The sequence below is a fragment of the Balaenoptera musculus genome, chromosome 2 (assembly GCF_009873245.2).
Source record: "Balaenoptera musculus isolate JJ_BM4_2016_0621 chromosome 2, mBalMus1.pri.v3, whole genome shotgun sequence".
Classification (NCBI taxonomy): domain Eukaryota; kingdom Metazoa; phylum Chordata; class Mammalia; order Artiodactyla; family Balaenopteridae; genus Balaenoptera; species Balaenoptera musculus.
Genome location: NC_045786.1, coordinates 13,128,999 through 13,155,349, shown reverse-complemented (window position 1 = coordinate 13,155,349; position 26,351 = coordinate 13,128,999). Strand labels below are relative to the sequence as shown.

Below are 26,351 nucleotides of genomic sequence, written 5' to 3'. Positions count from 1 at the left end.
TTCTGCTTGATTGTTACTGTATTACATTACTGTGTTTATCATAAATTAACAATTTAAGTATTGCATAATTAAGAAATAGTATTCATCCCAGGGTCATATTCTTTGACCAGCCTCAATTGATAAGAGATTTAAATAGTCAATAGTGTGAACTAAGATGTTTAACTTGGAAATTAGGGAATTTAAGAAATTGAGTATTTAGGTATAAGAAGACTAGGATGTGAATGCCTCGAGACTCCTAGATTATGTTGGATGTGTGATTGTTTTTTCCTCTTTATAAAGGAATTTGAATGTGTACGAAGCTGTTTAAATTATGTCTGAACTCCACAGTGGACTCTGTGTAACATTTGGGTTTGGTTTTTGCTCAACAGCGTCAGGTCCTTTCAGCTCTCAGTCAGATTGCGAAACATTCTGTGGATCTAGCAGAAATGGTGGTTGAAGCAGAGATTTTTCCAGCTGTACTTACCTGTCTGAAGGACAAAGATGAATACGTGAAGAAAAATGCTTCCACTTTAATTAGAGAGATTGCAAAACATACACCTGAGGTAAAAAAAAAAAAAAAAAAAACAGCTTCAAAATACAACAGTATGCAGTTAGTTTTAGTTTTTAAGTAAAACATCAATTTGTTCACAGGGCTCAGGGGCGGTGCCACATGTTCTGAGGGTTTCTCATCCTCGGCACTGTTGACACTTTGGACCAGATCGCTCTCTGTTGTGAGGGGCTGTCCTGTACACTGCAGGATGGACCTTTAGCAGCATCCCTGGCCTCTGCCCACCAGATGCCAGTAGCACCCCTCCCCCAAGTTGTGACGATCAAAAATGTCCCCACATATTACTAAATGTTTCCTAGGGGGACAAGAGTGCCCCCAGTTGAGAACCACCGGGTTACATCAATGGAGTTTGAGTCTGAAATCTCAGTTTTTAATCATTTTCTGCTTTCCATTTCTAGACTGTAGGGACCGTGGACCTTTGTCGTCCTGTCACTCTAGGTCAGCTGGGCGTAGTGAGAGATGGTGCCCCTCCAGGTTGGGAGAGACCATCAGGCCCCCTGACCTGGCGTAACCGCTCTAACAGCTGCTCTTGCACAGTGGTTCCTGCTCTGAGGTGTGAGGTGGGAAAGGAATAGAGGCGAAGCGAACCTGGGTAGATTCTGAAGTTGTCTTTTTCTGTGTATATTTTCACTAATCAGTTTCATTTCACTAAACTTTTAAGTCCTTATTCTTTTTTTTTTTCTTAATATTTATTTATTTATTTGGATGCGCCGGGTCTTAGTTGCAGCACACAGGATCTTCGTTGTGGCGTGGGGGATCTTTAGTTGCGGCACGTGGGATCTAGTTCCCTGACCAGGGATCGAACCCGGGCCCCCTGCATTGGGAGCTCGGAGTCTTAGCCACTGGACCACCAGGGAAGTCCCAAGTCCTCATTCTTTATTTCACCCAACATCCTTATCTGGTTGAGATTTTTCAAGACTGGAGTGCAGTCAGCTAGAGATCATTGCTAGCAAAGGAGGGATAATGAGGCTAGACTATTTCAAGTCTGATCTCACCTTTCAGCATTCAGTGATTAATCCAATTCATACTCACGCATTGTGATGGGGGGTTTCAGCAGTTAGCTAGTTATGAACTAGCCCTAGGCTTAGTGTTTAGGTGAGGAATTTTGACATCCATTGTGATAAGGATAGAGTCGTGCAAGAAAAATTGAACCACAGAGAGGCTCCTCACGTGAGCATATTCTGTACGTTAGAAATAGCAGGATTGTTACCCTTGTACATTTCTTTGATAAATATAATAATTTCACTAAATGATGTTTCAGATTTTACCAGATGTTTTTTAGGTCCTAAATTTTAAAATTTGGCAATGCTGAAGTAATATTTAAAGATCATCTTACACTTTAGGGCCATGGTTATCTAGCTCTCCTTCTTTTCTCTTAGCTTTCTCAGCTGATAGTGAACACGGGGGGAGTTGCTGCCATGATCGATTGCATTGGGTCCTGCAAAGGAAACATAAGGCTGCCGGGCATCATGATGCTTGGCTACGTGGCAGCTCATTCTGAGAACCTGGCAATGGCGGTCATCATTTCCAAGGTTTGTTCTTGCTTCCTTTTCCTCTAGTTATTGCAGTGAGATACTCTAAGACAGAACCGCAGATTAATACTATCCCACAGAGTGTAAAATATAGCTGACCAGAGTCAAAGAATTACCAGCTTTCTTCAAGGCTTATTAGTAAGTTTCCCAAAGCAGTGCTTGAAGTAAAGTTTACTTGGCAGGAAGTTTAAAGTTTTACTCAGTGTTTAATATCAATAAAATGTCAACACCTCTGAGTGTTAGTATCACCTATATCTAAATACCATGTATTTGTATCTTGAAGGATTGGCTTTACAAATATGTAAAGCATACTTTGATTAAAGACAGCTATCATAAATGACATGCCCAGTGGTCATTTTTATTATTCCGTACATTCTCCCCCTTCCTGCCATTTGGGCAGGAGATGACAATGGATGGCTCTCTCTCCCTCAGCTTCCATGAGCTAATTTCTCTTCTTAGACATGGGCAATTCAGAGCACATGTTGGATCGCATGTTTCTGACATGCTGTTTCCTTGCTCTAGGGATTTGGCCTTATCTCAATTTACAACTTGGAATTAACCCACCAGATCACGTAGCCCTGGCTCATAGTAGGTGCTCAAAAAATATTTGTTGAATGAATAAATATTGATCTCCTGAAGCATGCTTCAAAGGCTGTGTGCTCCCAGTGTCTCTGGCAACCCTCTAGGATGTGGGTTTCTTATCAGTATGGAAAACCTGCTGCTGTGTGTTAAACAGAAGTGTGGATTTTTTTTTTTTTTATCCTTTGCTAATCCTCAGAATAAAAATGAGCCTCAGATCTTTATTTTCTGCCTATTCCTTGATAATTCTTTACTTCACTCCCTTTTTATGTCTAACTTTTCCTTTTGTTCTTCTATTACCAAAGACTCTGACAGTGACTAGAGCAGTAGTGCTGCTTCCTGAAGGGTCACCACGGGGAAGTGATCAGGATTCTTGATTCTCGGTGCTTCTGTGGATAGTCAGAAAGCCTGCTGTAGGAAGGATGAGGAAGGAAGCAGCAATTGCTTTTGCTTCCTGTGTTTCTTCCCCAGACTAGCCAGGAGGTGCTCCCTGCCTTTGGTCTGGGGCTGCTTCTGGCCTCTCCCATCTGGTCTGTCTTCCATTTAATTGAAGATCAAGGTGGGAGCAGCAGCAGTTTGAGGCAGACCACGCCACACTGCCTCATCCTTTCCCGTTCCATGTGGTACTGTCAGGACTGACAACACCTCCAATCTAAATAGTACTTTCTAATGTTCAAAGCACACTCAACGCTCCTTGTCTCATCTGCTGTTCAAAACAACCGAGGCCAGTAAGTCAGAGTGTTGGGCATGGGGTAAAGGGGGCTGTCTTCTCTTCCTCCTGCTTCTTCAGTCTTGGTACGTCTCAGAAGTGTGGACTTTCTGGAGAGTTGCCTCATTCTGAAGATAGAAAGATTCTGACCTTTTTTTTTTTTTTTTGTATGGGCAGACACATTTTTAGTCGTAAGAAAGAAGTCAAAGAAATATGGTGGATCTCTTCTTTAAGAAATTGGTCTTAAAAACCTAATTTAAAAAAAAAAAAAACAAAAAAAACCTAATTTAAAGGTGGAGGGAAAAAAAGTATATATGATCATTTGGCCTTTGCTGTGGTAGCATGACCCATGTGATAGTGGCTTTTGTGGTACTAAATTTAAGGTGATAATTCTTCTAGTCTCAAGTTAGTTAGAAAATTATGCCTATACAGAATGAATTATAATTTGATTTGGTTATTTGACTCTTCCTTGGGTATATAAACTGTGATGCATTTGAGGCCCTTTAGTTAATTCTGTTTTGATTATTTAGATAAAACTGAAGTTTGAAGTGCAAGATATAAGCATATGCCATCTGTGTAACAAAAGTACTCATCCCTACTTTGACATTCAATCATGTTAAAATGGGCAAAACTATCATTTAAATGTTGACCAAAATTAATGGAAATTTACTATTTCAGAAAAGGTTTTAGTGAATATATTTCACCTAAAATTTACTTAAATAGGATTCTTGCTCATATTATTCATTTGATTTTGGATCTATAGTAGGTATTTTGTTCTCAGATCTGTTATACTTGGTGAAAAGTCAATTTTTAAAAGGATTCTAAATTAACTTTTTTAACAATGGAAAGCAAAAGGTTTTATTTTTATTTTTTTAACATCTTCATTGGAGTATAATTGCTTTACAATGGTATGTTTCTGCTTTATAACAAAGTGAATCAGCTATACATATACATGTATCCCCATATCTCCTCCCTCTTGCGTCTCCCTCCCACCCCTCCAGGTGGTCACAAAGCACCGAGCTGATCTCCCTGTGCTATGCGGCTGCTTCCCACTAGCTATCTGTTTTACATTTGGTAGTATATATAAGTCCATGCCAATCTCTCACTTCGTCCCAGCTTACCCTTCCCCCTCCCCGTGTCCTCAAGTCCATTCTCTATGTCTGCGTCTTTATTCCTGTCCTGCCCACATACGGTATTTGTTTTTCTCTTTCTGACTTACTTCACTCTGTATGACAAACTCTCGGTCCATCCACCTAACTACAAATAACTCAATTTTGTTTCTTTTTATGGCTGAGTAATATTCCATTGTATATATGTGCCACATCTTCTTTATCCATTCATCTGTCGATGGACACTTAGGTTGCTTCCATGTCCTGGCTATTGTAAATAGAGCTGCAATGAACATTGTGGTACATGACTCTTTTTGAATTATGGTTTTCTCAGGGTATATGCCCAGTAGTGGGATTGCTGGGTCATATGGTAATTCTATTTTTAGTTTTTTTTTTTTTTTTTTTTAAAGATTTTTAATTTTTATTTATTTATTTATGGCTGTGTTGGGTCTTCGTTTCTGTGCGAGGGCTTTCTCTAGTTGTGGCACGCGGGGGCCACTCCTCATCGCGGTGCGCGGGCCTCTCACTATCGCGGCCTCTCTTGCTGCGGAGCACAGGCTCCAGATGCGCAGGCTCAGTAATTGTGGCTCACAGGCCCAGTTGCTCCGCGGCATGTGGGATCCTCCCAGACCAGGGCTCGAACCCGTGTCGCCTGCATTGGCAGGCAGATTCTCAACCACTGCGCCACCAGGGAAGCCCCTATTTTTAGTTTTTTAAGAAACCTCCATACTGTTCTCCACAGTGGCTGTATCAATTTACATTCCCACCAACAGTGCAAGAGGGTACCCTTTTCTCCACACCCTCTCCAGCATTTATTGTTTGTACATTTTTTGATGATGGCCATTCTGACTGGTGTGAGGTGATACCTCATTGTAGTTTTGATTTGTGTTTCTCTAATGATTAGTGATGTTGAGCATTCTTTCATGTGTTTGTTGGCAATCTGTATATCTTCTTTGGAGAAATGTCTGTTTAGGTCTTCTGCCCATTTTTGGATTGGATTGTTTGTTTTTTTGATATTGAGCTGCATGAGCTGCTTGTAAATTTTGGAGATTAATCCTTTGTCAGTTGCTTCATTTGCAAATATTTTCTCCCATTCTGAGGGCTGTCTTTTCATCTTGTTTATGGTTTCCTTTGCTGTGCAAAAGCTTTTAAGTTTCATTAGGTCCCATTTGTTTGTTTTTATTTCCACTTCTCTAGGAGCTGGGTCAAAAAGGATCTTGCTGTGATTTATGTCACAGAATGTTCTGCCTATGTTTTCCTCTAAGAGTTTTATAGTGTCTGGCCTTACATTTAGGTCTTTAATCCATTTTGAGTTTATTTTTGTGTATGGTGTTAGGGAGTGCTCTAATTTCATTCTTTTACATGTAGCTGGCCAGTTTTCCCAGCACCAGTTATTGAAGAGGCTGTCTTTTCTCCACTGTATATTCTTGCCTCCTTTATCAAAGATAAGGTGACCATATGTGCATGGGTTTATCTCTTGGCTTTCTATCCTGTTCCATTGATCTGTATTTCTGTTTTTGTGCCAGTACCATACTGTCTTGATTACTGTAGCTTTGTAGTTTAGTCTGAAGTTCAGGAGCCTGATTCCTCCCGCTCCATTTTTCTTTCTCAAGATTGCTTTGGCTGTTCAGGGTCTTTTGTGTTTCCATACAAATAGTGAAATTTTTTGTTCTAGTTCTGTGAAAAATGCCATTGATACTTTGATAGAGATTGCATTGCATCTGTAGATTGCTTTGGGTAGTATAGTCATTTTCACGATGTTGATTCCTCCAATCCAGGAACATGGTTTATCTCTCCATCTCTTTGTATCATCTTTAATTTCTTTCATCAGTGTCTTATAGTTTTCTGCATACAGGTCTTTTGTCTTCTTAGGTAGGTTTATCCCTAGGTATTTTATTCTTTTTGTTGCGATGGTAAATGGGAGTGTTTCCTTAATTTCTTTCAGATTTTTCATCATTAGTGTATAGGAATGCAAGAGATTTCTGTTCATTAATATTGTATGCTGCTACTTTGCCAAATTCATTGATTAGCTCTAGCAGTTTTCTGGTAGAGTCTTTAGGATTCTCTATGTATAGTATCATGTCATCTGCAAACAGTGACAGTTTTACTTCTTCTTTTCCTATTTGGATTCCTTTTATTTCTTTTTCTTCTCTGAGTGCTGTGGCTAAAACTTCCAGAACTGTGTTGAATAATAGCAGTGAGAGTGGGCAACCTTGTCTTGTTCCTGATCTTACTGGAAATGGTTTCAGTTTTTCACCATTGAGAATGATGTTGGCTGTGGGTTTGTCATATATGGCCTTTATTATGTTGAGGTAAGTTCCCTCTATGCCTACTTTCTGGAGGGTTTTTATTATAAATTGGTGTTGAATTTTGTCGTAAGCTTTTTCTGCATCTGTTGAGATGATCATATGGTTTTTATCCTTCAATTTGTTAATATGGCATTATCACATTGTTTGATTTGCATATATTGAAGAATCCTTGTATTCCTGGGATAAACCCCACTTGATCATGGTGTATGAACCTTTTAATGTGCTGTTGGATTCTGTTTGCTAGTATTTTGTTGGATTTTTGCATCTATGTTCATCAGTGATGTTGGCCTGTAGTTTTCTTTCTTTGTGACATCTTTGTCTGGTTTTGGTATCAGGGTGATGGTGGCCTCGTAGAATGAGTTTGGGAGTGTTCCTCCCTCTGCTATATTTTGGAAGAGTTTGAGAAGGATAGGTGTTAGCTCTTCTCTAAATGTTTGATGGAATTCTCTTGTGAAGCCATCTGGTCCTGGGCTTTCGTTTGTTGGAAGATTTTTAATCACAGTCTCACTTTCAGTGCTTGTGATTGGTCTGTTTATATTTTCTATTTCTTCCTGGTTCAATCTCGGGAGGTTGTGCTTTTCTGAGAATTTGTCCATTTCTTCCAGGTTGTCCATTTTATTGGCATAGAGTTGCTTGTAGTAATCTCTCATGATCCTTTGTCTTTCTGCAGTGTCAGTTGTTACTTCTCCTTTTTCATTTCTAATTCTATTGATTTGAGTCTTCTTCCTTTTTTTCTTGATGAGTCTGGCTAATGGTTTATCAATTTTGTTTATCTCCTCAAAGAACCAGCTTTTAGTTTTATTGATCTTTGCTATCGTTTCCTTCATTTCTTTTTCATTTATTTCTGATCTGATCTTTATGATTCCTTTCCTTCTGCTAGCTTTGGGGTTTTTTTTTGTTCTTCTTTCTCTAATTGCTTTAGGGTAAGGTTAGGTTGTTTATTTGAGATGCTTCTTGTTTCTTGAGGTAGGATTGTATTGCTATAAACTTCCCTCTTAGAACTGCTTTTGCTGCATCCCATAGGTTTTAGGTCATTGTGTTTTCATTGTCATGTGTTTCTAGGTATTTTTTCCTCTTTGATTTCTTCAGTGATCTCTTGGTTATTTAGTAGTGTATTGTTTAGCCTCCATGTGTTTGTCTTTTTTACAGACTTTTTCCTGTAATTGATATCTAGTCTCATAGCATTGTGGTCAGAAAAGATACTTGATACGATTTAAATTTTCTTAAATTTACCAAGGCTTGATTGTGACCCAAGGTATGATCTATCCTGGAGAACGTTCCATGAGCACTTGAGAAGAAAGTGTATTCTCTTGTTTTTGGATGGAATGTCCTATAAATATTAAGTCTATCTTGTTTAATGTATCATTTAAAGCTTGTGTTTCCTTATTTATTTTCATTTTGGATGATATGTCCTTTGGTGAAAGTGGGGTCTTAAAGTCCCCTACTATGATTGTGTTACTGTCGATTTCCCCATTTATGACTGTTAGCATTTGCCGTATGTATTAGGTGCTCATATGTTGGGTGCATAAATATTTACAATTGTTATATCTTCTTCTTGGATTGGTCCTTTGATCATTATGTAGTGTCCTTCTTTGTCTGTTGCAATAGTCTTTATTTTAAAGTCTATTTTGTCTGATATGAGAATTGCTACTTCAGCTATCTTTTGATTTCCATTTGCATGGAATACCTTTTTCCATCCCCTCACTTTCAGTCTGTATGTGTCACTAGGTCTGAAGTGGTTCTCATGTAGACAGCATATATACGGGTCTTGTTTTTGTATCCATTCAGCCAGTCTATGTCTTGGTGGGAGCATTTAATCCATTTACATTTAAGGTAATTATCGATATGTATGTTCCTATTACCATTTTCTTAATTGTTTTGGGTTTGTTATTGTAGGTCTTTTCCTTCTCTTGTGTTTCCTGCCTAGAGAAGTTCCTTTAGCATTTGTTGTAAAGCTGCTTTAGTGGTGCTGAATTCTCTTAGCTTTTGCTTGTCTGTAAAGCTTTTAATTTTCCACCGAATCTGAATGAGATTCTTGCTGGGTAGAGGAATCTTGGTTGTAGGTTTTTCCCTTTCATCACTTTAAATATGTCCTGCCACTCCCTTCTGTCTTGCAGAGTTTCTGCTGAAAGATCAGCTGTTAACCTTATGGGGATTCCTTTGTATGTTATTTGTTGTTTTTCCCTTGCTGCTTTTAATATTTTTTCTTTGTATTTAATCTTTGATAGTTTGATTAGTATGTGTCTTGGCGTGTTTCTCCTTGGATTTATCCTGTATGGGACTCTCTGCGCTGCCTGGACTTGATTGACTATTTCCTTTCCCATATTAGGGAAGTTTTCGACTCTAACCTCTTCAATTATTTTCTCAGTCCCTTTCTTTTTCTCCCCTTCTTCTGGGACCCCTATAATTCATGTGTTGGTGCATTTAATATTGTCCCAGAGGTCTCTGAAACTCTCCTCAATTCTTTTCATTCTTTTTTCTTTATTCTGCTCTGCGGTAATTATTTCCAGTATTTTATCTTCCAGGTCACTTATCTGTTCTTCTGCCTCAGTTATTCTGCTATTGATTCCTTCTAGAGAATTTTTAATTTCATTTATTGTGTTGTTCATCATTGTTTGTTTGCTCTTTAGTTCTTCTAGGTCCTTGTTAAACGTTTCTTGTATTTTCTCCATTCTATTTCAAGATTTTGGATCATCTTTACTATCAGTACTCTGAAGCCTTTTTCAGGTAGACTGCCTATTTCCTCTTCATTTGTTTGGTCTGGTGGGTTTTTACCTTGCTCCTTCATCTGCTGTGTGTTTCTCTGTCTTCTCATTTTGCTTAACTTACTGTGTTTGAGGTCTCCTTTTTGCAGCCTGCAGGTTCGTAGTTCCCATTGTTTTTGGCGTCTGCCCCCAGTGGCTAAGGTTGGTTCAGTGGGCTGTGCAGGCTTCCTGGTGGAGGGGACTAGTGCCTGTGTTCTGGTGGATGAGGCTGGATCTTGTCTTTCTGGTGGGCAGGACCGTGTCTGGTGGTGTGTTTTGGGGTGTCTGTGACCTTATTATGATTTTAGGCAGGCTCTCTGCTAATGGGTGGGGTTGTGTTCCTGTCTTGCTAGTTGTTTGGCATAGGGTGTCTAGCACTGTAGCTTGCTGGTCATTGAGTGGGACTGGGTCTTAGCGTTGAGATGAAGATCTCTGGGAGAGCTTTCGCCGTTTGATATTATGTGGAGCCGGGAGGTCTCTGGTGGACCAGTGTCCTGAACTCGGCTTTCCCACCTCAGAGGCACAGGCCTGACACCCGGTCAGAGGACCAAGACCCTGTCAGCCACACGGCTCAGAAGAAAAGGGAGAAAGAAAGAAAGAAAAAGAGAGAGAGAGAGAGGGAGGGAGGGAATAAAATAAAGTTATTAAAATAAAAAATAATTATTAAAAAAATTAAAAAGTAATAAAAAAAAAGAAAGAAGAGAGCAACTGAAACAAAAAACAAATCCACCAATGATAAGAAGCGCTAAAAACTATACTTAAAAACAAAGAAACAAAAACAGACAGAACCCTAGGACAAATAGTAAAAACAAAGCTATACAGACAAAATCACACAAAGAAGCATACACATACACACTCACAAAAAGAGGAGAAGGAGAAAAATATATATATCATTGCTCCCAAAGTCCACTGCCTCAATTTGGGATGATTCGTTGTCTATTCAGGTATTCCACAGATGCAGGCACATCGAGTTGATTGTGGAGATTTAATCCACTGCTCCTGAGGCTGCTGGGAGAAATTTCCCTTTCTCTTCTTTGTTCGCACAGCTCCCGGGGTTCAGCTTTGCATTTGGACCCCCCTCTGCGTGTAGGTGGCCTGAGGGCATCTATTCCCCATCCAGACAGGACGGGATTAAAGGAGCGGCTGATTCGGGGGCTCTGGCTCACTCAGGCCGGGGGGAGGGAGGGGTACGGAATGCGGGGCGAGCCTGCGGCGGCAGAGGCCGGCGTGACATTGCACCAGCCTGAGGCGCGCAGTGCGTTCTCCCGGGGAAGTTGTTCCTGGATCACGGGAGCCTGGCAGTGGCGGGCTGCACAGGCTCCCAGGAGGGGCGGTGTGGAGAGTGACCTGTGCTCGCACACAGGCTTGTTGGTGGCGGCAGCAGCAGCGTTAGCGATTCACGCCCGTCTCTGGGGTCCGTGCTGACAGCCGCGGCTCGCGCCCGTCTCTGGAGCTCCTTTAAGCGGCGCTCTGAATCCCCTCTCCTCACGCACCCAAAACAATGGTCTCTTGCCTCTTTGGCAGCTCCAGACCTTTTCCCGGACTCCCTCCTGGCTAGCTGTGGCGCACTAGCCCCTTCAGGCTGTGTTCACGCAGCCAACCCCAGTCCTTTCCCTGGGATCTGACCTCCGAAGCCTGAGCCTCAGCTCCCAGCGCCTGACCTGCCCCGGCGGGTGAGCAGACAAGCCTCTCGGGCTGGTGAGTCCTGGTCTGCACCGATCCTCTGTGCGGGAATCTCTCCACTTTGCCCTGTGCACCCCTGTGGCTGCGCTCTCCTCCGTGGCTCCGAAGCTTCCCCCCCCCTCACCCCGTCTCCACCAGTGAAGGGGCTTCCTAGTGTGTGGAAACTTTTCCTCCTTCCCAGCTCCCTCCCCGAGGTGCAGGTCCTGTCCCTATTCTTTTGTGTCTGTTTTTTTCTTTTTTCTTTTGCCCTACCCAGGTATGTGGGGAGTTTCTTGCCTTTTGGGAGGTCTGAGGTCTTCTGCCAGCGTTCAGTAGGTGTTCTGTAGGAGTTGTTCCACATGTAGATGTATTTCTGATGTATTTGTGGGGAGGAAGGTGATCTCCACGTCTTACTCTTCTGCCATCTTGAAGGTCTCATCCTTCAACCAAAATGCTGCTGCATTGGCTTTTTAAAGTCACACATGCAGATGTCTGGGGTGGTTGATGATCAATGATATTGATAACAAAGAAAGGATGTGTGTTCTAAGTGGTGACACAGAGAAGTCCAGCTCCCTGATCAGATCTGGAAATCCTTTGCCCCGGGGGCAACCTCGGATTGCGTCCTGCGCCCCCCGCTGCTTCCCTGGACTCTGGGGCGCCACCTGCAGCCGAGTCACCGGCCCGGCTGCGTCTGGGATGTGTGCGCCGGCCCCAGCCGGCCTCCCCTCAAGCAAAAGGTTTTAAAATCCTACGCATTTTTAATTTGTCACAGTGGAATCTGGTTTTGCCTAAATACTAGTCTGTGGCATCTGTTTTTTGGTTAAACGCCTCTGTTTGGGGAGTAAACGCTAGCAGAGATATTTAGTTTAGTTGGATTGTTACAGATAATTAAGGTAAATTAGTCCTAGTCATTTTATTGACTTGAAAAATGACAGCCCCTGTGAAGTGCTCATTTATTGAACCGTTTAAGAAAAGGATCAAGACCAAAATGATTCCTTCTAATGTTTGAGAGACAGGGAAGACGCTTTAATCCTGCTCTGGATTCATAACTCTTGCTCTTCTGATCAACGCTGCAGGGTGTGCCCCAGCTGTCAGTCTGCTTGTCAGAAGAGCCAGAAGATCATATTAAGGCTGCTGCTGCCTGGGCCTTGGGACAGATTGGGAGGCACACTCCAGAGCACGCACGGGCTGTCGCGGTCACAAACACTTTGCCTGTCCTGCTTTCTTTGTACATGTCGACCGAAAGTTCTGAGGATCTTCAAGTGAAAGTAAGTGCTTAATCCTTGACTGTTTTAATGAAGGTTTGTTAGATTTTGACTCATTCTTTAAAATGTGTAATTTAAAATGTTTTAATTTTCATCATGGACAATATCACTTTTCTGAGTCAAGAGATAAATTTATCAGAAGAAGTGAGGTGACTCTTTGAAAATGAGTTACGATTGTCTCTAAAAATCAGTGATATATTTTAAAGAAAGTTCTCTATAGGTACAAAGTTGTTTGTAAAATGAATGTCTGGTTGTTGCCTTCTACATTTCTATTGACTTTTCTTATGAAATAGGTTATTGAATAATAGGATTTTGGAGGTGGAATTGGCCAGAGAGTACTTTAGTCCATTTTACGTTAAAAAATTGAGTCTAAAGAAATTTAAGCTGCTTTCCCAAGGTATTCCTGAAACATGAGCTACCTCTCCTAACTCCAAGTCTGCCTGATCTTTTAATTATGTCTTATATTTGTTCCTTAAAGGAAAAATGACTGTAAGATTCACTAAACATTTTTAAATCATGCATTTAAAAAAAAAATCAAGATTTCTAAAAAAAAAAATGTTACTAGCTACTGAAATGATTCATAAAACATGAATATAAAGTAGGATGGGTTTGTAAAATAATTTTAGAATTTCAAAGAAAGAAAAATGTTTCCCAGCATACTCCCTATTAGGAAAACATGTAACTTTTTGAAAGCAGCTTTCAGAATTGACTTGGGTTGAAGGAAGTACACAGAAAAGACAATAATTCAAAATAACAGTAAATTAAATTACTTTTAAATTTTAATTAAAACGCTAAAGTAACAAATAGGAAAACACATTTGCTGGAACAACTTTAGATGGTATAACGAGGCAGGAAGTCTGCTTGAACTTACAGTTGAGAGACTCTGAAAGCGATGTAGCGAGTCATTTATTTGGTTTATAAATTTTATAGAAGTGAGTTTATATTGATTTGGTTATATTTACATGTTTTTTTCTCTACAGATTCATTGGGAGAAGTTGATTTCTAAGATTAACAATTTTTTCATTTTTATAAGACTTTCTAGATCAAAGCAATGATTTAATAGATTTAGGGCTTTTCCCTTACTTGTCTCCAATGTTGACTCCATTCCTTGGCAATGCTTGGTAGAGAGTAAGATTGACAATGTGCTAAGAAGGTCTTTTCCTGTTTAACAATTGTGTGATTCTTTGACTTTCTGGTGAGAAACCACAACTCCATTTCCAGTTTTGAATTGTCCAACTACATCTGATTTACATACATATAATTTTATTTTATTTTTTAAAAATGTATTTATTTTATTTTTGGCTGCGTTGGGTCTTCGTTGCTGTGCGCAGGCTTTCTCTAGTTGCGGTGAGTGGGGGCTACTCTTCATTGTGGTGGGTGGGCTTCTCACTATGGTGGCTTCTCTTTGTTGTGGAGCATGGGCTCTAGGCGCATGGGCTTCAGTAGTTGTGGTGTGAGGGCTCAATAGTTGTGGCTCATGGGCTCTAGAGCACAGGCTCAGTACTTGTGGCCCACGGGCTTAGTTGCTCCACGGCATATGGGATCTTCCTGGATCAGGGCTTGAACCCGTGTCCCCTGCATTAGCAGGTGGATTCTTAACCACTGCGCCACCACAGAAGCCCTACATATAATTTTAACCTATGTATGTAGTTCTCTTTTTGTGGCATATTTCTTTAACCCTTTATCATAATTGTCTTTCTTCCTCCCTCTTCCCTCTCCCCTTCCCCACTTCCTCCTCTTCCCTCCTCCCTCCTCCTCACTTCTTTTTTTTTTTTTTAATTTTTAAATTTTTTTTTTAATGACTTTATTTATTTATTTATTTATTTATTTATTTATTTATTTATGGCTGTGTTGGGTCTTCGTTTCTGTGCGAGGGCTTTCTCTAGTTGCGGCAAGCGGGGGCCACTCTTCATCGCGGTGCGTGGGCCTCTCACTATCGCGGCCTCTCTTGTTGCAGAGCACAGGCTCCAGACACGTAGGCTCAGTAATTGTGGCTCACGGGCCCAGCCGCTCCGCGGCATGTGGGATCTTCCCAGACCAGGGCTCGAACCCGTGTGCCCTGCATTGGCAGGCAGATTCTCAACCACTGCGCCACCAGGGAAGCCCCCCTCCTCCTCACTTCTCATCCTTCCCACCCTTACCTCTAGTAATCCAGGGAAATAAAAGAATACATCAGCTAGAACATGAATAATTAATAGTGGAGTCAATAGTAGTTATAGTTTGAGAAACCCTTGTAAATAGTCTCTGAGGGAGCACTATATACTATTTACATGCTACCAAGTTTATATAACTTGTTTTTTAATGAGTTATTATGATATTATATTGTATAAATATCACCAGAGTAAAATAAGTTTGGTAACTTTACTTTTTGAAGTCAGATAATTTTTATCTTGTATTAGTTTAATAACGGTGGTTTTATTAAAACATTTAGGTTTACTAATAGAAGGTTCCTTCTGCCTTTATTTAATATAATATTTACTTTGAGGAAATACAGTGGGTATTAAATTAAAAGTGATTTATCAATCATTATCCTGTCAACAATCTTTCCAAGGCTTTAAATCCATCCAGATATTTTCTTATTGTAGGGACTTAATCATTCCTTTTTTTTTCTTCCCCAAGGTCTCTTGGATTCTATCAGTTGTTGTTTTAAAGGCTTTAGAGTGAAAGTCCAAATCTGCTTGATGTGACACTATCTCAGTAGGGAAAATGTATCCAAGAGCTTTAGGAACTGTATAATGGTGTTTCTCATTTGTTACTCTGTAGCAGCTTTCAAATTATAAGGCCATGTTGAAGTTCATTTTGTTTCCAAGGCATGTCAGCTTCTGTAAGCATTCTCTAATTGGTTCTGATCCATGAGAGAGAGCCAAGGAGCAGCCCCTTGGAATTTCTTGCACATTTTCACATAGCCTTACTGTCTATACACCTATGTAATTTCAAATACCTTATAAAAACTGAAAAAAAAAATCTTTTATATAATCAGCTTACCTACATATATTTTGATAATATTCAGGCAACTACATTTTCATTTGTTTTGATTCAGAGGTATCATATCGCAATGTATCATCTTAGTTTGGCATTTGAATGGTTATAAAACTATTCAAATAGTTATAAAACTATTTCTAAGATAATTATTTGATTTAATTATTGTATTCTTATTGTCTTGGTTGTTCCCCTTTATTTTTAGCAGCTTTATTGAAATATAACTCATATACCATATAATTTACCCATTTAAACTATACAATTCAATGGTTTTAGTATCTTCACAGTTGCAAACATCACCACAGTCTAATTTTACAACATTTTCATTCTCCCATTAGCAGTCACTCCGTATCCTTCCTGTTTAGCCCCAGGCAACCATTAATTTACTATCTGTCTTTGGGGATTTGCTCTTCTGGACATTTCATTTAAATGGAACCATACAATATATGTGGCCTTTTGTGCCTGGCTTCTCTCACTTAAAGTTTCAAGGTTCATCCATGTCCTAGCATATATCAATGTTTTGTTCCTTTTAATTGCCAAATAATATTCCATTGTATTGATATACCACATTTTATTTTTCTGCTCACTGCTTAGACATTGGGTTATTTCTACTCTTTGTTATAAATAATGCCTTTGTGAACATTATTGTGCAAGTTTTGTGTGGACGTACGTTTTCATTTCTCTTGGGTATGTACCTAGGAATGGAATTTGCTAGGTCATATGATAACTCTTTTTGACATTTTGAGGAACTGCCGAACTGTTTTCCAATGTGACTGTACCATTTTACATTCCCACCAGCAATGTATGAGGGTTCTAATTTTTCCACATCTTTGCCATCACTTGTTATTGTCTTTGTTTTTTATCATAGCCATCCTAGTGGGTGTGAATTGGTATCACATTCTTGTTTAGATTTGCATTTCCTTGATGGCTAATGATGCTGAAAATCTTTTCATGTGCTTATTGGCCATTTGTATATCGTCTTTGGAGAAATGTCTAATCAGAGCCTTTGCCCATTTTTAAATTGGGCTATTTATCTTTTTATTATTGAGTTGTAAGGGTTCTTTATATATTTCTGGATACAAATCCTTATCAGATGTATGATTTACAAATATTTTCTCCCATTCTGTGGATTGTCTTATCACTTTATTGATGGTATTGTTTAGAGCACATTTAAAAAAAAGTTTTAATGAAGTTCAGTCTATTTTTCTTCTTTTGCTGCTTGTGCTTTTGGAGCTATATCTGAGAAGACTTTGCCTAACACAAGGTCATGAAGATTTATTCCTATGTGCCCCCCTCATTTAAATAACTATAGCTCTTTGGGTCAGAATGCTTTCAGAATAAAATTAACTTTTGAATAAGAAACATTTTTCATTTTAAGCAGTTTTCATTAGAGATCATTCATTAAGGAAAGCAACAGTGAATAATTTTTTGTTACTCCCTTCATTTTCTGTGAAAAACAAGTGAAGTGGCACCAAGTGTTTGCCTAGAATTGACAATTTTATTTTGTTAATTACTACGCTTATGTGTGTTGTTGAGGTAAAAAAAAAAAAATAGTATGCTAGTCACTTACTGTGGTTTTTACAATAGCTTTGATCAGTGTGGCTAAAGTCAGTTCTTAGAAATATCAGAAAAATTAGTGAATGTAGAACTGTAGATGCTATGCTAGTTCATAGGAAAACCAGGCTCAAATTCAAGTTGCCCTAAACAGATAGCCCATGACTCCTTCCCTCACATCATCATGTATTATATATGTCTAAGGATAAGCACTAGCTACTAAATGCTGTGACATTTAGCAAAATTCATAATCTCTTATTCGTTATTTCAAAGTAACACATTACTTGATTTCCTGAATTAGGTAAATAAAAGGGTTTGTTGACCCCATGTAATTTCTGTACAATTCACAGAATGAAGTTGTAAGAACAATTTTATTTCACTCACAGCCATAAATAACCAAATATAAGGCACATTTTCTAAAGGCTTATACATTTTAAATCCAAAATATGACGTGATCTTATATGTAGAAAATCCTAAGGAATACACACAGACACACACATACACAAATACTAGAACTAATAAGAGTTCAACAAAACCACTAGGTATAAGATCAATATAAAAATCAATTGTATTTCCATATCTTAGTAATGAGTAATTCAAATATGAAGTTAAGAAAATAATTTCATTCACAATAGCATCAAAAAGAATAAAATATTTAGGAATAAATTTAACAAAAGAAGTATAAGACTTGTACACTGAAAACTATAAAACATTGCTGAAAAAAATTAAAGAAGATCTGAATAAATGAAGAGACATTCCATGTTCACAGATTGTAAGATTCAGTATTGTTAAAATGGCAATTCAGGGCTTCCCTGGTGGCGCAGTGGTTGAGAGTCTGCCTGCCAATGCAGGGGACACGGGTTCGAGCCCTGGTCTGGGAAGATCCCACATGTCGCGGAGCAACTAGGCCCGTGAGCCACAACTACTGAGCCTGCGCGTCTGGAGCTTGTGCTCCGCAACAAGAGAGGCCGCGACAGTGAGAGGCCCGCGCACCGCGATGAAGAGTGGCCCCCGCTCGCCGCAACTGGAGAAAGCCCTCGCACAGAAACGAAGACCCAACACAGCCATAAATAAATAAATAAATAAATTTAAAAAAAAAAAATGGCAATTCAATATTGTGAAAACCATCTACATATTGAATACAATTCCTGTCAAAATCCCAGCTGGCTTTTTTCCCCCCAGAACTTGAGAAGCTGATCCTAAAATTCATATGGAAATGCAAAGGACTCAGACTAGCCAAAACAATCTTGAAAAAGAAAGCCTTATACTGCCCAACTTCAAAATTTATTATAAAGCTACAGGAATCAAGATAGTGTGGTACTTGCTTACAGAAAGACATATATGTCAATGTAGTAATTGAATTGAAAATCTGAAATAGACCCTTTTATGGTCAATTGATTTTTCACAAGGGTGCCAAGGCAATTTAATGTTAAAAGGATAGTCTTTTCAGCAAACAGTACTAGGATAATTATTATATCCTCAGACAAAAATATTAATTTGGACCCTTGTCTCATACCATATACCAGAATTAACTAAAAGTGGATAATAGGTCTAAATATAAGAATTAAGACTATAAAACTCTTAGAAGAAAACATAGAAGTAAATCTTTTTAACCTTGGATTAGGCATTGATTTCTTAGAAATGACGCTTAAAGCACAAGTAATAAAAGAAAACATTGGTAAATTAGGTTTCTTCAAAATGAAAAACTTGTATGCTTCAGAAAACATCACTGAGAAAATGAAATGACAAACCACAGACTTGGAAAAATTACTTGCAAATCATATATTCAAGCAAGGACTTGTATTCAAAATATATAAAGAGCTCTTACAACTCAATAATAAGAGGACAACCCAACTAAAAAATGGGCAAAAGATTTGAATAGACATTTCACCAACAAATGATCAATCAGCACATGAAAAGATGTTCAACATCATTAGTGACTATAGAAATGCAAATCAAAACCATAATGAGATATTACTTTACACCCACAAGAATGTAACTATAAACGGGCACGAGGTTTCTTTGGGGAGGATGAAAATATTCTAAAATTAGATTGTGGTGATGGTTGCACAGCTCTGTAAATTTACTAAAAATCCATGGATTTTAAAATGAGTGAATTTATGGTATGTAAATATATCTCAATAATGTTGTTTAAAAAGTCTTAAACCCAGAAATTGACAAGTAAACAGAATCTTAATTAACTAATATACTAATATTTCTTTCATGCTGGATAGTACAACTGATTTTTTTAAAATTTATTTATTATTTATTTATTATTTATTTTTGGCTGTGTTGGGTCTTCATTTCTGTGCGAGGGCTTTCTCTAGTTGCGGCAAGTGAGGGCCACTCTTCATCGCGATGCGCGGGTCTCTCACTATCGCGGCCTCTCTTGTTGTGGAGCACAGGCTCCAGACGCGCAGGCTCAGTAGTTGTGGCTCACGGGCCTAGTTGCTCCGCGGCATGTGGGATCTTTCCAGACCAGGGCTCGAACCCGTGTCCCCTGCATTAGCAGGCAGATTCTCAACCACTGCGCCACCAGGGAAGCCCACAACTGATTATTAATCATGATATACATCCTGATCTAGAAGTTTATAGTCAAAAATCAAGTATATTTCTTGATGAAGGATAGTGAAGCTCAGTGGATTTCTAGTGTCATTAGAGTTCTTGATTAATAAGTTGGCAGTCTATCACCAACTTGGAACTGTTAGAATTGGAGTAAGGCTGTCTGCATGGTACAGTGGATGTGATAGCTGCTGTCCCGCTGGTAGACCTTGTCACCAACAGCAGTTAAGTTCATCACAAGCTCTTCACTTCATTTTCAAATTCCAGGAACACAAGACATGAATTCTTGTCAAGCTTTCATCGATTACTTACTTTGGTATGTATTTTGCTTTGTATTTCAATAGAGTAAAAAAGCCATAAAGAATATCCTACAAAAATGCACCCATTTACCAGCTCTCGAGCCACTTCTTCATGATGCTCCTCCCAATATTCTGAAGTATGTGGTTGGACAGTTCAGTAAGGTAAGACATGCTCTCTTAGCCTAGACGTGGGGGAAGAAAATTGAAATGGGGTATTAACTTGTTTCTTCTGCTGGGTCAATGTTTTCTTCTGTAAGATGGGGGCAGGGTTTTGCTACTTAACTTTCACCTATCATATTGACACGGAAGGTAATACAGGTTAATAAAATTAACATAAGCTAATAAAATTCACACATAAATAATTCACACTTTCTTCTTCCTCATATTTTCCTCACAGCCTCTGTACTGTCTTTTTTACGTTCTTGGAGAGTAAAGAGTCAACATATAAAAATCTCATAGCGCAGATAATTTATACTGAGAAGTAACTTTTGGTAATTTTCCCAGTGTCTGTTAGTTTCACTCATCTGGGAACACTGCGAAGATCTTATAAAGGAAAGGAAAAAGGTCTCTGAGTCACTGAAATATTTTTTGCAACGTGCATGCACTTTACCGGAGATGCTTTGAGACAGTCACTTGGAGTGTATTGACTTATTCTGTGAACAGTTTTAACAAACGTGGCTGTCATATTTCTTAGACCACTGCAGATTCAAGGTAGTACGGTAGAAAGGTCAAGCTGCTGGAAGGGGCTCAGCCAGTGGGACTGACTGCTGAAAGCATAGGCTGAGAGAGAGTGAGTGCGTTCTCACAGCTGTGGATGGCCAGGAGGGGGACCCTAAGCTATCAACAACTGTGTTCAGGAGGTTGGGTTTAAGAAAGCAGGGTCTTTGGAATTAGTATCCCACTGTGGCCGTGAGCCCAGGCTCTGGAGCTGGGGTGCCTGGATTCCCCATTTACCAGCAACAATGCCTTTAGCAAGTCTTGACCTCTCTAAACCTTAGTGTGATTACCCATAAATGGGCTTAATAAAAGAACCTATTTTTATAGGGTCATTGTAAAGGTTAATGAGATGTTATATATAAAGAGTTTAGCTTAATCCCAGGCATATACTAAGCACTCAAAAAAAAGAAAAAAACCCACAAAGTCTCAAAAAGTTGTTTTTAAGAAATAAAACATGGACGTGGTTAAGGCTGATTTTTAAAAAATAATAAAAATGAGTGGCGGGCCAAATTCATTTGAATAGTCACTTATAACGCTATATAAAGGAGGTACTACTGTTTGTATATTGCATTTCTACAAATGATGAACAAAAACTATATATTGCTGTAATGTTTAGGTTAGGCCCTACAGCTAAATAGGTCTAGTTTTAGGTACTCATCTGAAAGATCATACTGTCTGCTAACAGCCCTCAGTTCTCTGAATCCTTTCCACGATCTCCAACAGCTTGGTTGCCCCTCAAGCACCATAGTCACTGGATGGTAGAAGGTTGTAAGTTGCTGAAGGCCCCTCAGGATACAATTCTGTGTGTCAAACACCTATGCTCTGTCTTCCTCCTTCTAAGTAAATAATCGAACTTTGTTTTCTTGGTGCTAAGTAAGAAAGTGACCAGCTAATTCGATCAGCTAAGGGGGAGGGCGGTGTAAGGAGATGAGTGGATCATTCACAGTCATCAGCTCTTGAAAGTGAGTAGTTGACCTGATTTCTGAAAGCTTCATTTTATCGTCTAATCTTTTCGGCTACAGGAAGTGAGATATTCTGGTTTTATTGAACTTGAACTTTACTGAACTTTATGAAAATGAACACTAGCTTGAACTGAGTTCAAAATAAGTCACCTTGTAAAGTAAATCAGTGGGATTTGTGGAAGTTAGACAGCCAAGATAAAATAAAGACAGTACTGCATATCACATGCTCTTATAAATGTGCCTTTGGGAACATTTCTTCAGGCAGAATTTTGCATTTTCTTAATCTAAGGATCCAGAGCACTAGAAAAGAGATGGGAAAGCAAGGCAGAAGGTAAAAAGGTATGAATTTAACATGGCTGCAGACAGATAGGAGGTAATAAAAACCCTCCAGGCCAAACAAAATATTTAAAACCGACACATCTATAGGCTGTTCCATTTTTAGATATACACACTAGTGCCATCTTTTACTGTCCAGTTGATACGTATTATCATTATATTAGCAAGATCCTTTTGTAGTTTTAAGTATTAAAGTTCCTACATGTACCCAGCAGTCTGTTAAGCATTAAGGGATAGGCAAAAAATGAATAAGACCAAGTTCTTTTTCAAGGAATTTTATAATCGAGCTGGGGGACCAGATGGAACAATCAGAAAACACTTCAATGTGCTAGACTTCATGATAAACTTTAAAAAAAAAAAATTGAGAAGGAATGAGTGAATGCAGCCTGAGATATTCGGGGAGGACTTCAGCGGAAGAAGTACAAGTGAAAAAAAAGCTGGTCTTTAAAGAAAGAGGAAGAATGGAGGAAGAAAGAAAGGGTGTTTCTGTCAGAGGGAATGGTAGCAATGGCCATGGAAGGAACAAAGCAGGAACCGCATCCCCAGCCCCCAGGACCTTCCTTATCTGTTCCTCGTCTGGTGGTCATGTTGTCTTGCATGATTAACCTCTTCATCTCCACTGGCTCTTTCCTTTCAACACACTAACATCCATTGTCAAACCCAGTGACTTTATTTAGTTCTCATTAGTCGCTTCTTAAAGTCTTCTCTCACATTTGTTGATTCTTTACTTCCCTGGTTTTTCTTCTGTCTCTAACACCTCCTCAATTTCATTTCTCTGCCTACTCCTTAGTATGTTCTTTCATTTCCTAAACATTTATTGAGCATCTATTAGGCACCAGGCACTAGAGAAATGAATGAATGAATGAATGGTTTCTACCTTCAATGCCATTTATGTGTGACAGACATATAAACTAATAATTTAAATATTATGTGGCAAGTGCACTGATAGGGGTTTAACAGAACTCCATGAGAGAAGAAAAGTACCCAACTCATCCTGGGAAAAGAGAATAGGGGTATCCCAGAGAAAGTTTCTTAAAGGAGGTGACATCTGAGCTGAGTCTTAAAACATAAGCAAGAGTGGGAATTTCCTGATGGTCCAGTTTCCACTGCAGGGGGGCACTGCCTCGACCCCTGGTTGGGGAACTAAGATCCTGCATGCCACATGGCGTGGCCAAAAAATAAAAAATAAAAAAGATAAGAGTGAGCCAAGTAATGGGGGAGGTGTGTGGAGGGTGGAAGGGTATTCTAGGAAGAGGAAACAGCACAGGCAAAGGCAAGAAATGGTTTGGACACATCCTTTGAGATTACTGAAATAAAATTTAGCATAGAGGTTGGTAGGGAAGGACACTGGAGAGGTATTTAGGACCTGAGTCACAGAAGGCCCTCTGTGCCTTGTTAAGGAGCTTGGAGAGACCTCCAGTTTGTATAAGACAAGAACAGATACTGCTTTACCTTGTATGTATATGAGTGGCTCTCCATTATCTTTGCTCCTGTTCATTGCCTTTATTCCATCTCCGCAACATAAAAAGTTAACACATTTCTAAAAAGGCTGCATTTTACTTCCAATGGTCAGCAAATTTAGGCTCATTACTTTACAGGTATATTGGACATAAATTCTCTTATACATTTCCTCAGATATATTACTGCTTTTCAGTAGTAAAAACCCAACTTGGAAAAGAAAAGCTGACATTTTTATGTGCTTCACTTTTCAAGGTGCTGCCACATGATAGCAAAGCTCGACGACTTTTTGTAACAAGTGGTGGACTTAAAAAGATTCAAGAAGTAAAAGCAGAACCTGGATCTCTCCTTCAAGAATACATCAACAGTATTAACAACTGTTACCCAGAAGAAATAGTAAGGTGGGAAAAATGGACTTTGAGAAAGTCAAAGTTATAATGTAGTTTTTCTGTTCTCAAACCTAGATTTTATATCTACTGTGTCAAAATGTGGACTTTGAAATAGCACATAAGACCAGTGTATACTTCTGCTTCTCTCTTGATCTCTTTTATTCCTCAAATTAAATGATGTTCTGATTGACACATACATTTCCACATCAAACTGGAATGCCATTTGAGATATTTCTGTACTAATTTAATACATGCTTTACTAAAGAGTACTCAAATACAGAGTTCAAAGTAAATTAACAATCTTTAATATGAACCTGATTTAGAAAGAGTCTGATTTTCATAGTTCCCTGCATATTATTTCTCTGCCTTAAGCTCCATTCATATCAGTGAGAGTATTACAAATAAAAAAGAGATGTTGAATGGCAAAGAGAAAGTTACTATCTATATTTGAAAAAAATTAAATAAATAATGTTTTTTATGAAATGCAGATGCTTCATAGTAATGTAGCAGGAAGCTTTTTTCAAGATTAATTTTTTTAATGAGGTTGGTTTGCAGAGCATTAAACCTAAGCCTCAGTCCCTGTAAGCCTAAAAGAGAACTACACCACTAAACCCCAAATAAATAAAAGCAAAGTTACCAAGTACAGATAGAATTATTAAGCAACTGAATCTTGAAAAGTGTCCACAAAACATGCAGAATTAAAGGCTATATTTATCTATATTTTTCTAATACTACATTCATTTCTTATTTTCTCTTAATATTAGAGATTACAAATTCCAATTTTTAAAATTTGTTATAATTTATATGTTATATAAACTATTCTTCCTATTTATTTATTTTTCTTCAATTTATTTATTTATTTTTAAAACTTTTTATTTTTTATTGGCATATAGTCGATTAACAGTGTTGTGATAGTTTCAGGTGTACAGCAAAGTGATTCAGTTATACATATACATGTATCTATTCTTCAAATTCTTTTCCCATTTAGGTTGTTACATCATACTAAGCAGAGTTCCATGTGCTATACAGTAGGTCCTTGTTGGTTATCCATTTTAAATACAGCAGTGTTTACATGTCAGTCACAAACTCCCTAACTATCCCTTCCACTCACCCTTCCCCCCTGGTAACCATAAGTTCATTCTCTAAGTCTGTGAGTCTGTTTCTGTTTTGTAAATAAGTTCATTTGTATCATTTCTTTTTAGATTCCGCATATAAGTGATATCATACGATATTTCTCTTTCTCTGTCTGACTTAACTTCACTCAGTATGACAATCTTTAGGTCGGTCCATGTTGCTGCAAATGGCATTATTTCATTCTTTTTAATGGCTGAGTAATATTCTACTGTATACATGTACCACATCTTCTTTATCCATTCCTCTGTTGATGGACATTTAGATTGCTTCCATGTCTTGGCTATTGTAAACAGTGCTGCAGTGAACACTGGGGTGCATATATCCTTTTGGACCACATTTTTCTCTGGAATATGGTCAGGAGTGAGATTGCAGGATCATATGGTAGCTCTATTTTTAGTTTTTTAAGGAACTTCCAGACTGTTCTCCATAGTGGCTGTACCAATTTACATTCCCACCAACAGTGTAGGAGGGTTCCCTTTTCTCCACACCCTCTACAGCATTTATTGTTTGTGGATTTTTTGATGATAGCCACTTTGACTGGTGTGAGGTGATATCTCATTGTAGTTTTGATTTGCATTTCTCTAATAATTAGTGATGTTGAACATCTTTTCATGTGCTTCTTGGCCATCTGTATGTCATCTCTGGAGAAATGTCTATTTAGGTCTTCCACCCATTTTTTGACTGGGGTTGTTTGTTTTGATGATATTAAGCCGCATGAGCTGTTTATAAGTTTTGGAGACTAATCCTTTGTCAGTCACATCATTTGCAAATATTTTCTCCCAATCTGTGGGTTGTCTTTTCATTTTGTTTATGGTTTCCTTTGATGTGCAAAAGCTTTTGAGTTTCATTAGGTCCCATTTGTTTATTTTTGTTTTTATTTCCATTACTCTGGGAGTATTCTTCCTATTTAATATCAGTGGTTTTTAATACATATGGTAACATTGATTTTAAAAGCACAAAAATAATTTTAAGATTGAAATTTGTTTTATATTCACATATACTCTGCCAGTAAATTCTTTCCAGAGGTGTACAAGTTCATTCACTTTGGGGAGGTTTATGAGAACTTCTTGACCAAAAGAGTTCCAATAAATTACCTTTGAAAATATTAATATATATAAAATACATCAAAGGAGTAATATATCATAACATGTATGTATACTATGTATAATATATAAATAAAATAACATACCAAAAAGGTTGTATAACATATAAATATGTGTGAACCCACTAAATGAAGGAAATATGAAAATCTTTTATGAAGAAAATTAAGTTAATTTTTGTGCATGGAATGTATGTCCCTTCAGGAAGAATGCTATTTTATATAAGTTTAAAATAACTTTCTATGCAATTTTCTAACATAAACAGAATTATAGAAAAATGGAAAAAGCAAACTAACTGGTCCCCCAAATGGATTGACCCATTAGAATTAACCAATGGTAAGGTGCTTTCTTGAATAGAAGTTTTCTTTCCACTAATTTCTAGGATTGTTTTACAGGACACCAGGG

At 38.4% G+C, this 26,351-nt stretch overlaps 1 protein-coding gene across 2 annotated transcripts in view; it reads left to right on the top strand.

Moving 5' to 3' along the window:
- Positions 1–26,351, top strand: part of SPAG6 (sperm associated antigen 6) — a 75,538-nt gene that overhangs the window by 36,787 nt on the left and 12,400 nt on the right. Inside the window, exons 6-10 of one of the 2 annotated variants that reach the window (XM_036843227.1) lie at positions 369–542; positions 1,927–2,079; positions 12,268–12,459; positions 19,896–20,012; positions 23,579–23,724. In XM_036843227.1, coding sequence (XP_036699122.1) covers positions 369–542; positions 1,927–2,079; positions 12,268–12,459; positions 19,896–20,012; positions 23,579–23,724 — 782 coding nt within the window. The remainder of the gene's footprint in view (positions 1–368; positions 543–1,926; positions 2,080–12,267; positions 12,460–19,895; positions 20,013–23,578; positions 23,725–26,351) is intronic. The other variant, XM_036843228.1, reaches the window with a different exon arrangement.